The sequence below is a fragment of the Monodelphis domestica genome, chromosome 3 (genome assembly GCF_027887165.1).
Source record: "Monodelphis domestica isolate mMonDom1 chromosome 3, mMonDom1.pri, whole genome shotgun sequence".
In the NCBI taxonomy this organism is placed as follows: Eukaryota; Metazoa; Chordata; class Mammalia; order Didelphimorphia; family Didelphidae; genus Monodelphis; species Monodelphis domestica.
In genome coordinates, this window is record NC_077229.1 from 442,485,705 (window position 1) to 442,500,562 (window position 14,858).

Sequence of the window (14,858 nt, forward strand, 5' to 3'; positions counted from 1 at the left end):
GATCTCAATTATTTTTTGTGAAAGGCAAAAAAAAAAAGGAAAATGGGACCCAAATCACCAGAAATTACTATTCAAATTATTTCGCCCCCTTTATTAACTCACCTTATTGGGATGGGACTAAAAAGGTGTAAACTAGGAAATGATCTGACTAAGGGGTGAGGTGATGAATTCTCACTCAGCATATGGAGATTCTCTTCTGAAAGCTGAAAGAAAAAATGCTATTCAGGAAAAAATGATCATATTGCCACTGCTTCAGAAATGGAACTGGAAATGAACTAGAATTTCACTTTTTATCTTTTTTAATCTATTTTAAATTTTAAAATATTTTTCCATGTTTACATGATTCATTTTCTTTCGCTGCCCTCTTCCTTCCTCCCTCTCGGAGCTTTCAAGCAATTCCATGATAGATATATCCTATCCTATTTCCATGCCTATTTCCATATTATTCATTTTTGTAATAATATTTTAAAACCCAACCCCCCAAATCATATACTCATATAAACAAGTGATGCCATATGCTTTTCTTCTGCGTTACAATTTCACTTTTTAAAATAAACTTTTAACTAGTCAATTTTTACCTGCTTTACAGTCAAGTATGGCCAAAAATTTCATGCACACTACACGGTTAGTTGGGAGAAAGATAAAGTTAAAGGAATTTCTGCCTTTTAATTTTTAGAGTAGTTAATAATTCCACCTCGGTAATGCTATATTTCTAAACTAGAAAACCAACACCTTTTTTTTTTCCACTGAAAAAAAGCATGAATGAATGAAGCCATGAAGGCAGGGCTGGTAGTCAGAGGGGCAAGGCCATTCCCCAAGCTCCTGAGCTGTCCTCATTGGGGTTTGAGAGGAGGTGATCCTTGAGATAGGGTGGGGGTGGTTTAACTAGGTGGCATTTTTCTTTCAGGGTCCTTTCCTGCTTCAGCTAGAGCGACTTGCCTGCCCTATAGCATCAGCATTAGCAGTAGCTCCCTAGTCATCCAAATTGGTCAGAAATTCATCTTCTGCTTTATAAGAAAACCTTTTTTACTCTTTTAGCTAGTTAAGTAAATATACACATATTGATATAATATATTTATGTAGAATCATTAAAATTTGAGCCGCGAGGCTCAAATTCAATCCCCTGGATTCTCCTTTGCTTTCAAAGACAAAGAACCTGAAGTCCAAAATGGACAAAGTGGTGTGTCTAGGAATCCAAAGCTAGCAATATGTCAAAGCCAAGATTAATACCGAGGTAGACTATTTTTATTTTGGCTCTAACATCTTCATAGTGCTGTTCCCTATGGATGAATGAAAAGTCACGTACTGAGTGCTTATTATGTGCAAAGTACTGTTATGATGAGGTGTGTGGGGGAAATATTAGCACTTTTTTAAACCCTGACCTTCTGTCTTAGAATTAATACTGTGTATTGGTTCCAAGTCAGAATTGTGGTACATGTTAGGCAAAGGGGTTAAGTGACTTGCCTGGGATTAAACAACTAGGAGATGTCCAGGTCAAATTTGAGCCCAGGACCTTTTGGCTCTATGCCTAGTTCTCAATCCACAGAGTCACCTCACTGTGCCTGAAATAATAGCTCTTTAATCAATCCTTAACAGTTTAAGTGGAACAGGTATTTCTGTTTCCCCTGACAGTTTCCCTTCCTGCCTTTCTAGTTTTCTTACACCTTATTCTCATTCTTGAACTCTGAGATCCAGTAGACATCACTCTGTCTCCCAACTGTGTATTTTCCCTCGCTGTCTCCCAGGCTTAGGATGTTTTCCCTCCTCATCTCTGCCTCCTGGCTTGCTTATCTCATCTTCTACAAGAAGACTTTTATATATGTTTTTCATGATAATTCACAAATAACCCAGATCCAATTGCCTGGCAGCACTGAGAGGGGAAAGGAGGGAAGGAGGGAGGGAGATAAATTCATTCATGTAACTAGGGAAAACTTGAGTGGAAATTTATTACATGTAACTGGTAAACATTAAAAATTTAAAAAAAAGTAAAGTCAACAGCCTAATCTTTACACAAGGATAAGCATACTGTCATCATTTGGGGGATAAAAAGACTTTCCTGTTACTTCTGAATACTAACGTTTCCTTCTGAGATTATTTGCCATTTGCCATATGTATTTATTTATATATGTGTCTACATATATATAAATATATATATTGTTTGTACATAGTTGTTTACATGTTCTTTTCCCTTTAAACTGTGAGGTTTTTTAAAAACAAGGATTGTCTCTCTCTCTCTCTCTTTTTTTTTGATTCTAGCACCTAACAGTGTCTGACACATAGTAAGTGATTAACAGGTGCTTGTGGTTTGGGGCTCAGAAAGACCAAAGGCAAAACTGTGATTAAAGCAAACACTGTCTTCCAGAGCCCACTCTCAGCTAAGCTATTTCCAGTGGAAACATATAACATTATTTGGACACAATTTGGATCTCTACAAAAAGACCCTTGTAGTGATTCAGTTCAATTCAACTTTAAAATATGTTTAATATCTTACAGAGGTTATTTTTCTTACCTGAGTTTTTGCTTTTTCATTAGACTTGGAAAATTCCACAGCCTTGACATGCCCAATTGCATTTCTTTCTACACATCTCAGAGACTGAGGTGGCTGCAAAATGGCAGGTCTAAGAATAGGACATTGTTGATTCCGCTCCCAAGGGCCTTAATATTATAGAACAGAAGAATAAATACGATCTTGAAGCAAAATGTGGTCATCATTTTGGGGGCCATTAAAAGACAAGGTTTCTTCAGGAGAGAAGAGGTTGAGACAATTACACTTAATCCTGTTTCACTCTTTTCTTTACCCTACCCAGAGGTTTTTACAGACCCAAAGGACTAGCAATTTATTCCAAGATAAGTACACTGTGTACATATAACACATGACAATAAGGGAAAGATCTGTGTCAGAAAGAATTATCACTGATTGTGGTTTACTAAGATATAGTCAATAAAAACCTTCAAAGCACAGTATGCTAAAATGGTGGCTACACCAAAGGGGAAGGAGGTGGTAGACAGAGAGCAAGTCTTGGAATTAGGAAAATGGAAGCTTAAGTCCCACATCTGACACTTTCTGGCTGGCTGACCAAGACTAAGTCATTTACCCTTTCAGTGACCAAGGCAACTCCCTAAAATTACAAGTTGTGGTCTTGCAGCAATAAAGATATTTGACACAAGAGATTCTTTCCCATTGATGAACTCATAAGTCCCAGCAAAACACATAAAACCAAAGTGGCTACATACCTTTTACTTTCCTGGCAATGTCAACATTCCATTGTGAAACAGTTGTGGTCATGAAAACATTATTTTTCTTAACTGTAAAATAAAATTTTAAAGCACTTTAAAATGTCCTTGATGGTTTAAAAAACAATCTAATATGCATATAACCTTAAATCATGTTGTTGTTATTCAGTCATTTTTCAGTTGTGTTCACCTTTTTTGTGACCACATTTGGAGTTTTCTTGGCAAAGATACTGGGGCAGGCAGTTTGCCATTTCCTTCTCCAGCTCATTTTATAGATGAAAAAACAGAGGCAAACAGGTTGACTGACTTGCCCAGTATCACATAGCTATGAAGTGTCTGAGGCCACATTTGAACCCAGGAAGTTGTTTTCCTGTTTCTTTTTGGAGTTATCATTTTTATTTTTAAATATATATATAACATACATCATATATTATAAACATGGAATAAACTATAATATACTTTTATCAAAGAGAAACAGATTCTCACATTAGTTATATCCAAAAATGTATGTCTTATTCTTTTTTCTCTTCTTCCCTTCCATATCTCCCTGGCACTCTGTCTATTGTGCCACTTAGCTACCCTAATCTTAAACCATGCCATCACCTAATATACATTCACAGCTATTTTCACTTTTGTTAGCTCCATGGAAAAATGCTCACTTTGCTGTCAGAGGATGGACTGGAAACTTAGTTCTGCCATTATGAACTCTGGTTCTTTTTTTAAGAACTCATTTCTTCAGTTATAAGACAAGGAAGGAGGCTGGGCTGTCTCTGAGGGGCCTTCCAGGTCTAGGTCTATAAGTAGGACAATGACCTGAGAATGGATTTCCAAATACAATATGTCAGGCAATTTAATATATTAGAAATAATGAGGTTTCGGGGGAGATCAAGCTTTGATCCTGCCTCTGACACTAACTGAGTGACCATAAAAATGTGCCGAAATTCAGTTTATTCATCTGTAACATGGGATGATAGCAAGAATAGTTAGCACTTTTTACAGTGTTTTAAAGTTTGACTTATAAATACGATCTCATTTTATACTCACAACAACCCTGGGACATAGGTGCTGTTATTAACCACATTTTACAGATTAGAAAACTGAGGCAGGAAAGTTAAGTAACTTTTCCATTGTCACACAAGGAATATCTTAGGCCAGGCATAGTCCTAAAAATTCTTATGCTTATAAGTATCCACCATTTAGGATTATTGTTGGAAACAAAAGTGATAATATAAATAAAATACTCTAAAGCTTAACCTGTCAGTGTTTCTATAAGGCTTGTCATTACCCACGTTCTCTGTGCCACCTTTTGATTTCCCTTTAACTTATATCCTCTCCCTCTTAGAAGATAAACTACTTGAAAGCACAGATTATTTCTTTTTCGTTTGCTTGTTTTTGTATTCTTGTCACATGTAAAGTGTTTATAACAATCTCTTTTTTTTTTAGACAATAGTTGTCACTGTGGATGTTGTTTCAGCTTGCTTTGCTTCACATTTCTGACATAAACCTTTATGAGTGTCTATATATTCCACTATTTTAACATCATCATAACGTTCCCTTACATTGATTGCTTAAACCTTTTTTTAGCTGTGAGACTGATTTGCTTGCCAATTTCTGCACTCTGGGCGTCTAGCTGTCCTGTGGCAAATGTACCAGTAGATGTCGCCATTGGCATTAAAAGAAGAAATGGGCAGGCTTTGGCTTCTCAGAAAAGAACTTTATTGAGATTGCCTTGGCTCCATTAATAATCAAGCTGTTATCACTTAATGACTCTGTTGCTTAGGTTAATTTCTGACATTTACTATCATTTGGGATAGACTCGAAAGTGAGTGGATAATTGTTAACTCAAACTCTTTCAGGGAAGAGCAGGTATAAGAAACGGTGGAAGAGGGAAAATCCCAGATGATGAAGGATCTGGTCTGAATGGACAATTGCTTTTCTTTAGTACTGTAAATACCAGGGTCCTTTGTGCTGCATTGTTAAATGCACAGAAATGGAATTTTTCTTTCATATGATAAAATATTGACATTTCCCAAGGTCTGGAATACTTTCCTTCCCTCTTTCCCAGGTTTCCTTCAAGTCTCAGTTGAGATCTTACCTTCTATGAGAAATCTTGCCTAATCTCCCTCAATGTCAGGGCCTTTCCAGATTATCTCCATTTAATCCTGCATAGAGCTGGTTTAAACATTGGTGTTTTTAGTAAGTCTCCCCCATGACAGTGTGAGCTCCTTAAATCTGGGACTGTCTTTTGCCTTTGTATTCATAGAGGCTTTGCTTATAGTAGGTGCTCAATAAATGCTAATTGACTGACAATGCTTTTATGGAGCCACAATTTTATTGATAACAAATAGAACTCATGTTATGTGGAAGATGGATCAGAGAGGGAAAAATATGAAGCAGAGGGACCCAATAAGAGGTTATTTCAGTAGTTTGGGTGAAGTAATGATGAACTAGGGCAGTGAGGTAGAGAAAGGGGAACAGATGGGAGAGATGTTGTAGGAATTGGTCAAGTGGTTGGGTTTTTGGGGTGAAAGAGGGTGAGGAATTGTGGACGACGCTGAGATTGTGAATCTGGGTTAACTAGAAGAATGGTGGTGTCCTAAAACAAAATAAGAAAATTAGGAAAAGGGGTATTTGGGGCAGGGGTGGAATACTGTGTTTTGAATCCTTACCTCCCTCTAAAATTCAGTTTAAATATCACTTACATTAGGCTTTTTCTGAGCCCTTTCAATTGTTAGTGTCCCCATTTCCCTTAAAAATTATCTTGTATATATTTTGTATAAGCTTATATGCATATACATTGTTGCTCCCAAGGGAATGTAAGCTCCTTGGGAGCAGGAAATATCAGACTTTTGTCCAATACCTGCCATATAGTAGGTAAATGTACATTTGCTGGATCAATAGTAACAGAAACTGTCCTTTTAAGATTTACAAAGAGCTTTACACACATCATTCCAATGGATCTTTACAACCACTCTTTTTACAGATAAGGAAACTGAGAAATTGAGGATCAAACAAGCTAAGACATGCGCCTTATTCCCTTAGTAAATGTTAGAGACTCAATTTGGGCCCAGGTTTCCCAACTCTAAAACTAGAATGCTGATCACTATATCAGGCTGCTTTAAGAGATGTCTTTAAGAGATGGGTGTATTCCTTCCACTGGAGCAAAGTGCATGCCGACCTTCTCATGTTTTTCATTTCTTTGGTGGTACAGTGGATAGAATGCTGGAGTCAAGAACACCAGAGTTTAAATCCTACTTTAGATATTTTCTAGATGTGTGACCTTGGGCAAGTCACTTAACAGCTCTTTACCTCAGTTTCCTCAGCTGTAAAATGGGGATAATATTAGCACAACCCACCCAGGGTTGTTGTGAGGAATAAATAAGATGATATTTATAAAGTGCTTAGCACAGTGCCTGGCACATAACAAGCACCATGTAAATTCCTTCCCCTACTTCCCTATCCTTTTGTAAATCTCCTACAAAAGGATCAACTTAATACACTGGAGGCCTTCAGATTCTATTATTACACTTTACACTTCATATTATCGCCTTTTAACTCTTCAAAAAGTGTGTAATTGTCAGCATGAGGTAGACGTTGATGTAGGATTAAGACATGGATTGTTTCTATAATTTTCAATCGGTCTCCACATGTAAAAAATGCAAGCAATATCAAGCACCCTATATGCCAGTGTTCTCAAAGAACTGACCTCCGAACTCCTTTAAACACTTAAAACTTTGTGAGGACCCCAAAGAGCTGTTGTTTGCACAGGTTATATCTACTGACAGTTTCCATATTAGAAATGAAAACCAATAAAAATTTTAAAACATTTATTAATTCATTTAAAATAACAAGAAGTTATAATAACATTGTTGATGAAAATAACTATTTTCCTAAACAAAAAAGTAAGAAGAGTAGCTTTTACATATTTTTGCAAATCTCTTTAATGTGTGACTTAACAGAAGACAGCAGGATTCTCAGAGCTGCTTCTGTGTTCAATTTGTTGAGATCCATTGTTTTGGTTACAGAATATGAAGAAAATTCATCCTCATACATGGAAATGGATAAGGGAGAAGAATTTTAATAGGCAAACAACATTTAGTATTATTACAAAATAGTTTTGATTTTGATAATCTACTGAAAGGGTCTCGGGGATCATCAGGGGGCTGCTGACCACACCTTGAGTACTTTTGCTAAAGGTATTTGCCAAATATTAATGGAAAACCATGGAATCAATTTGAATTATGGAGGACAATATGAAGAGTCCTCTTAAGTATATGAATATTTATTTGAATGGAAGGTGGAAAGAGAATCACACATCAGGTTGCTTTGATAATAGCTTTTCCAATTTAAGATTTAGATAAATGGCTCTTATTATTGAGACTATATAGATCAGAACATACCCACTTCCTGCTGTTTGTTCTCCCAAAAGCTTGAAAATTCTGTTCTTTGTACAACAAAAAGAAATGCCACTATCATCACCATTACTACTGTTACTGACATTAGATTTCCCCTAGTGCTAATATAATTTTCTAATGCTTGTACTTGCCAATTATATAGCAAGTGTAGGGTTATAGAAAGAACATTTGACCTGGAATCAGGAAGTCTATTGTATAAATTTTCACATATGAGTCTCAGAAAAATATTTCTGTTCTCTGAGCCTCAGTTTCCCTATGTATAAAATGGAAATAATATTTGTATTATCTAGTTCACAGGGTTGTTGCAAAGATAATGTAATTTGCTTTGTAATAACGTAATTTTATAATAATGTAAATTGCATTGTAAACCTTAAAGTGCAACATAAATGAATTATTACTTGGATTAATATCCCTTTAAGTAGGCAAAATTCAATCTCACTGATGCCTAGCATATTATTAATGATCAGTAGAGCTTAGAGTAATTGATTAGTCTTTGAAATCCTCAATAGGGGAATGAAGAATAGGAATTTCATTTGTTGTACTACATTTATAGTTTCCAAGTGTTGATGCATTACTCTTTTTAAAACAGGGCACATGCTTTTTTCTTATTTGGCAAGGTTGGTTTTTGTAGTGTGTATTATATAGGGCAGACTAGATTTTAATAAGGGGAGCTAAGTGGCACAGTGGATAGAGTACCCAGCCTGGGATTAGGAAGACTCATCTTTTTGAGTTCAAACTGTCCTGAGCCACTTACTAGCTGTGTGACCCTAGGCAAGTTACTTAATTCTATTTGCTTCTATTTCCTCATCTGTAAAATGAGCTAGAGAAGAAAATGCCACACCTACAGTGTCTTTGCCAAGAAAACCCCAAATGGGGTCATAAACAAAAACTGCTTTTAATAATTGCTCGGTTCTTATTACTATTGGACCAGAACCTGCCATCCTGAGATAATTTAGATCTGGATTTAGATTTAGGCCTGGAAGGGATGTCAGAGGCTACCTAGTGCAACTCACTCATTTTATAGATGAGAAAAGGGGGACCAAGGAGGTTAAGTAGCTTGCCCAAGTTCCCTTAATAGAACACCAGCCCTGGAATCTGAATCCATTTCCTCAGAGATCAGAGGACTTAAGTAATAATTTAAATATTATTAGCAACATCTCAACATTATAAATATTCTATTGTAAACATTTTAGCCATCTAGTATGTTCAAGCTACTATGCCAGTCCTAGGAGATAGGAAGTAAACAATAAAATGGTCCCTACACTCAAGGCGTTAATATTTTACTGGAGGAGTGATGTTTCAAATATTCTGATTCACTTTGGTACTGGCTCAATTCAAAAACCCCAAGTGCCTACTATCCTCGGGGACAAATGGGGATATAAAAACAAAAGGATGAATAAATTCAAGGTAATTGGAGGAGGAGAGAATGCTTAACACCTGGGGGAATCAGGAAAGGCATCCAGTCTGAAGCTTGAAGAAAGTTAGGGATTCCTACAAGGCATGGTTAAGGGGAGAAAGCATATTAGGCTTGACAGAAACTCCATGTGAAGGGATATGAAATGCACATAAACCATTTTAATGAAACCACTCAACATTAATTCCAACTGATGGGAAATTGCTGCTGGAGCAAGTAAAAAATCCCAGGTTGAAGGATATTATTTATTTAAGTATAGTTTAATTACTTTTGGGTAGTGCATACATCATCAATGAACAAGTGGGTGCTAATAAATAAATACACTTATATTCCACAAAACTGTATCATAAATATAAAAGCCCTTAATCAATTATAAGATTTTATAAGATTATATATATATTATATATAATATAAGATTAGGATATAAGGATATGATGTTTACATTAATACAGTCTGAATTCACAAAATTTTACTGTATATAACATTTCAGTTTGATGTCTACTTAATTCCACATGTAGTTGAAGTCACAAAAATATTTAAAATACATTGGTAGGTGAAAAGGAAGAGGTGAGTCATTTTTACAATGTGTGTCATTCAGGTTAGACCAGCAGGTTAGAGACTTTAAAAACTATTACCTGGTTGGGAAGGGGGAAATGTAGGAAAGACAGTGAAGGAAGATGATCTTATTCGTTTTTGAGAGGATGTTGACTCTGAAAAGATATTTGAAAATGAAGTTAATTGGTTTATTGGGAGGTGTGGGTTTTTTTTTATTATTAGGGGAGATATACATTATGACTAGTTAGGAAGATATAGCAAGAAAATGCACACATTCTCTTTAAGTTACTGACAACTCAGTAGCTAATAGAATTCTTAGAACAAAATGTCATTTTTAAAATGGTGATTTTAAAAAAATGATTCTAACTGGAAATATTCTGTTATTTCTCATTGGATGTGAATTGGAAGAGGTGCAACACTGCATTTACTGTGAGACTTAGCTGATGTGTTAGTTAGTTTTGTTAAACAGCTTTCTTTTCTTTTATTCTTTTAAAACCTTAACTTTCTATTTTAGAATCAATCCTATGAATTAGTTCCAAGACAGAAGAGTAATAACCTATGGCACAAGTGCCAAAGGTGGCATGCAGAGAGCTCTCTGTGGGCACTTGGTTGCCTGCCTGCCTGCCCTCCCTCCCCACCAGAGTTCCTTACTAAAAAGGCAGAGGGACTTGGGCAGAGCTACTCCCCTCCCCTTCTCCATGTACCTGAGGACATTTTTTTCACATTCTGTCACCCCTCTGCCCATTGGCTCAATGGGAACTCACAGGGGGTAAGGTGGGCAGCTCACAGGTGGCTCTTCTTTCCTCCCCTATATGGGGTAAAGGGGGGTATGCCCAGCACTCCCTAGGGGGGGGGGGACCAGCACAACACTCAGTCACTAGGTGACAGGTGGGCATGGCACTTGGGCTGGAGGGTGCGGTGGGGATGGAGCCTGGCACTCCATCTCTAAAAGGTTCACCATCACGCTAGACCCATGGTGGTGAACCCATGGTACACTTGTCAGAGGCCATAGCACCAGCATGGAGTTTGCCAGAGTTTGTTACTAGGAAGCCAGAGGGATGTGGGGCTGGACTGCTCCCTTTCCATGTATGTCTGATGACATTTCTCACATTACCCACACCCCTAAAAATTTTACCATCACTGGGCTAGGCAATGGGGGTTAAGTGACTTGCCCAGGGTCACACAGCTAGGAAGTCTCTGAGTCCAGAATTGCACCTAGGACCTCCTGTCTCCAAGCCTGGCTCTCAATCCATTGATCCACTTAATCTGCCCCCCCTCCCCCCCTTTTATTCTTAATTGTGAGTCATAGTTTGCTGGGTAACTGAGGCAGAGGGCTATATTCATAAATAAACATAATATAAGAACAAAAGATAGCAATCAAAACCAGAAAGTTGTTTGTAAAGAAAGTGAATTGGTAGAAGTAAAGACCCTACCTCTATTGGTATCTGCCGCATAGAACGTGAAAGATGAGGATCTAATCCGTTTTCTTGAAGAGTCAGAGAGTCCTGGAGGAAATACAATGTGAAATGAGCACTGAAATCTTTCACCATAAAATTATAGCCTCCTTTCTCATGCAGTGGATTAGAGACTAAGTATCATTTGTTGAATAAATATTGTTCAAGTACTATTGCTCAAGTATTCCAAAGAGGCACTTTTGGGATATTTTTAAATACTGTAACATTGACGGCAACAACTGGGACATCATAAACTACAGGCACATCATATATAGATATAGAAGATTCATTATGACATAGTTTCAATTTCATTTGAAAAAACCATCATGGTGGGGCAACTAGGTGGCTTGGTGGATAGAGAGCCAGACCTGGAGGAGGTCCTGGGTTCAAATTTGACCTCAGACACCTCCTAGTTGTGTGACCCTGGGCAAGTCACTTAACCTCCATGGCCTCACCCTTACTGCTTTTCTGCCTTAAGGGCTTAAAAAAATAAAAAACATCATGATGAACCCTGCCACCTTATAATACTATTCATACTGCCTTGTGAATGGATTACCTGCAGAACTGTCTGTCTCCCACTTGGGCTCATCATTATATCATTGTACCAGGGACAATGCATGAAGAAAAGTATGTCATCTTGAAACAGAAATGACAACACCAGAGAGGTATAATTTATCAAAGGAAACAATTCATTATTAATATGCTAGAGGTACACCAATGCATTATATCCACTCCCTTTATATTGAGATTATTTTGGAAATTCAGGATATGTCATTACCGTATTCTATTTTGTCAAGAGTGTCTTCAGCCGGCCTCTGGAAATAAACAAAGACGCCCATGAGATCTGGATTTTTGCTTTTTCTATTTCAGATTTGTATCTTTTCACTATAAAGAAGAATCTGCTAAAGACAGGTAGATACAGTTTAAAGCAAAGGATTAGGACAAAGCAGCTTCCTGGCCTCTTTTTCCTCTGGTTAGATGGGTGACAGACTACTAGGTTAGAAGTTTGTATACAGGTTTTAATTATCCAAAGACGAACCCCACCCCCAAAAGGGGCAAACAAGCAACAACAGCAGCAAAATGGGTTTATTCCTTTTTAATAATAGTGCTTCTCGGGGTCAGCTGGGTGGCTAAGTGGATTGAGAGTCAGGCCCAGAGATGGGAGGTCCTGGGTTCAAATTTGACCTCAGATACTTCCTAGCTGTGTGACCCTGGGCAAATCACTTGACAACCCACCCCCTCCACCCTCCCACCCCCACCTAGCCCTTACCACTCTTCTGCTTTGGAACCAAGGCAGATTCCAAGATGGAAGGTAAGGTTTAAAAAAATAACAGTGCTTCTTAAAGGACATGATCTGGGTGTGATATCCAGAGAGATGATAACATTAAACACTCTGAATTCAGTGAGATGTGTCTAAGGGTCTTTCATCTCAGTTTAAAGGAGAAAACTGAATTGATGAAGAACAGGTCTAAAAGTAGTATAGGGGCAGGTAGGTGGCTCAGTGGAGAGAAAGTCAGGCCTGGAGATAGGATTCCTGGGTTCAAATATGACCTTGAATACTCCCTAGCTGTGTGACCCTGGACAAGTCATTTAACCCCCATTTCCTACCCTTACTGCTCTTTTGTCTTGGAACCAATATTTATTGATTGATTCTAAAACTGAGAGTAAGGTTGTTGTTTTTTTAAGTAAGTATTCTGGGAGGGGGGGAGTGAAGAAGGGAGGGAAAGAACCTGAATCATGTAACCATAGAAAAATATCCTAGTTAAAAAAAGAAAGATGAAGGTGAAAAAAAAGTATTACCTTTCAGTAAGATTTTCTAGTTATGTAGATTTCTTTCACAGGAAAATAGACCAACAAAGTAGGAGGGGAGGAGAGAAGTTGAAAGTGAGGAAGAAGATGGAGGGGGAGGGAGAAAGAGAAGGAGAAGATTTTATCAAAGGTTTACCTTAAAAGGTTGATCTCTGTTTTCAAAAACAAATACTGGCTGAGCGATAACATTTTTTTCTGGAAAGGAAAAAGAATATTAAAGAAAAACCACTATAAAAATCCAACTCCTCTTTAGGATTGAAAACATATTAAAGAAAAATTTGCATAGAATTTTCTCTCTTCTTCCCCCATCAGAAAAGACTTTCAGAATTGTGGAATGTTAGAGCAGAAGATGAGTGAGTTAATGGGGAATTTCATTTGAACGTGTCTGGGAAACATGAACCCCAGGGACTGGTTGGGGTTTCAGGGGATCTGTGAAAGCTGATGGTGTGTTCATGATCCTGTCCTCCAGCCAGGCAGGAAGAGGAGGGATCTGGAGGAGGGAGTGCGTGCCAAAGCTGGAGCTAAAGCAGGAGCCCAGCAGGAGGGGTGGGGGCACAGAAACTTCTAGTTCCAGCCTGGAGGCACCAGTTTGGCATAACCCCAAGGGCCCTGGGCAAGGCAGCCCTGCCCAGGCTGCCCAGCAAGGAGGAAAGATAGTCACCCCATTCTCCTAGACTGGATGGAACCAGGCAGCTCCAGCCTCAGGCAGAGTTGCTCAGGATGCGGTGTTGGCTGAAGTGGAACCTAGTGACAACTCCCCCAGAGGTGCCCTTGTTGCCAAATGGGTCACCTCTAATTGCTGCCAGGACTGGAATAATCTGCCCTGGCTACAGCCCTGGCATTTTCTGTCATCTCCTCCTTCCATTCCCTCCCCACAATTTCCCATTTCTCTGCCTCTCTCATTCTGGGCTCTCTGCCTATTTCTCTTCCTTCCCCTTTTCTTCCATTGCATCTTTTCTTTCAGAACAGTTTTAGCACCATAAGGAATATTATCTAGTCTTGCTTCCTCATTTTACAGATTAGAAAACTAAGTCCCAGAAAGATTGAATAATTTGCTTGAGGTTACACATGTAGAAAGTGGATGCAAGTCTAGATCCTCATTCTAAATACTGTGCTGGTTCCCCTTTATCCTTCTAGTTCAGAGGTTCTTAATGTTGACTGATGGGGTGGGAGTGTATATATTTATTTTTAAAGATATTTTGATAACTTTCACTATAAATGGTCTCCTTTTTATTAGTGACCAAGCTGTTTTTAGGTATTTTATGTTATGCATTTTTAAAACCATTATTCTGAAGAGTCCTTCGGATTCCCCAAACTACTAAAGGGGTCTGTGAGAGAGAAAAAAAATTAGGAACCACTTCTCTAGTGCTTAGCAACTATTACCCTCCACACACACACACTCTTTCCCCCCATTGTGCTGATTTGTCCAGTGGAAAACTAACAGTTGTGGCTGGCAATTCTTGGGAGTGGGGTGCCTCAAGATTTTCTCCCCCTTTCCCCCCTGTCTTTGATTTTCCTGTTCTAGCTCTATTTCTTTTCTTTTTTATCTTACACTAGTCCCTTTTTTCTTCCTCACCACCACATGTCCTTTTTCTTTTGCAAATACAGGGAAGCTCTCAGGCAGGTGATCACTGAGCAGTGTGCTGCTGATCCTAAAAGTTTGTTAAAGACCAGTATACTCCATTTTTGAGCATCACTGACTTTTGGGGGATAGATTTTTGGGAGAGGATAGTGGAGATTACACTGGGCCCTACCAAGTTTCTTAACTTTGATTTCCTAGACTAGTTGGGAAACATAAAGGATATTCCAAAATGGTCAGAGGATTGGTAAGAAACCAATGAATGCTTCAAACAGATGAAATATAGCTGGAGTTACTACAGAGGGAAGTCAAGGACCACAATGAAGACTTGGGAAGAGATGGCTAGTTCTAATAGCTTTAAAACATTGATTTTTATAGCAAACATGAACATTTTTGCC

General features: G+C 38.1%; 1 protein-coding gene across 2 annotated transcripts in view; it reads right to left on the minus strand.

Annotated features, from left to right (window-relative positions):
* Positions 1 to 14,858, minus strand: part of RANBP3L (RAN binding protein 3 like) — a 75,345-nt gene that overhangs the window by 36,254 nt on the left and 24,233 nt on the right. For both annotated transcript variants that reach the window (XM_007487447.3, XM_007487446.3), the window contains 7 exons: positions 13,018 to 13,076; positions 11,851 to 11,887; positions 11,052 to 11,123; positions 9,699 to 9,773; positions 3,235 to 3,306; positions 2,510 to 2,655; positions 103 to 203 (listed from right to left, as the gene is read on the minus strand). In XM_007487447.3, the coding sequence (XP_007487509.1) occupies positions 103 to 203; positions 2,510 to 2,655; positions 3,235 to 3,306; positions 9,699 to 9,773; positions 11,052 to 11,123; positions 11,851 to 11,887; positions 13,018 to 13,076 (562 nt within the window). The remainder of the gene's footprint in view (positions 1 to 102; positions 204 to 2,509; positions 2,656 to 3,234; positions 3,307 to 9,698; positions 9,774 to 11,051; positions 11,124 to 11,850; positions 11,888 to 13,017; positions 13,077 to 14,858) is intronic.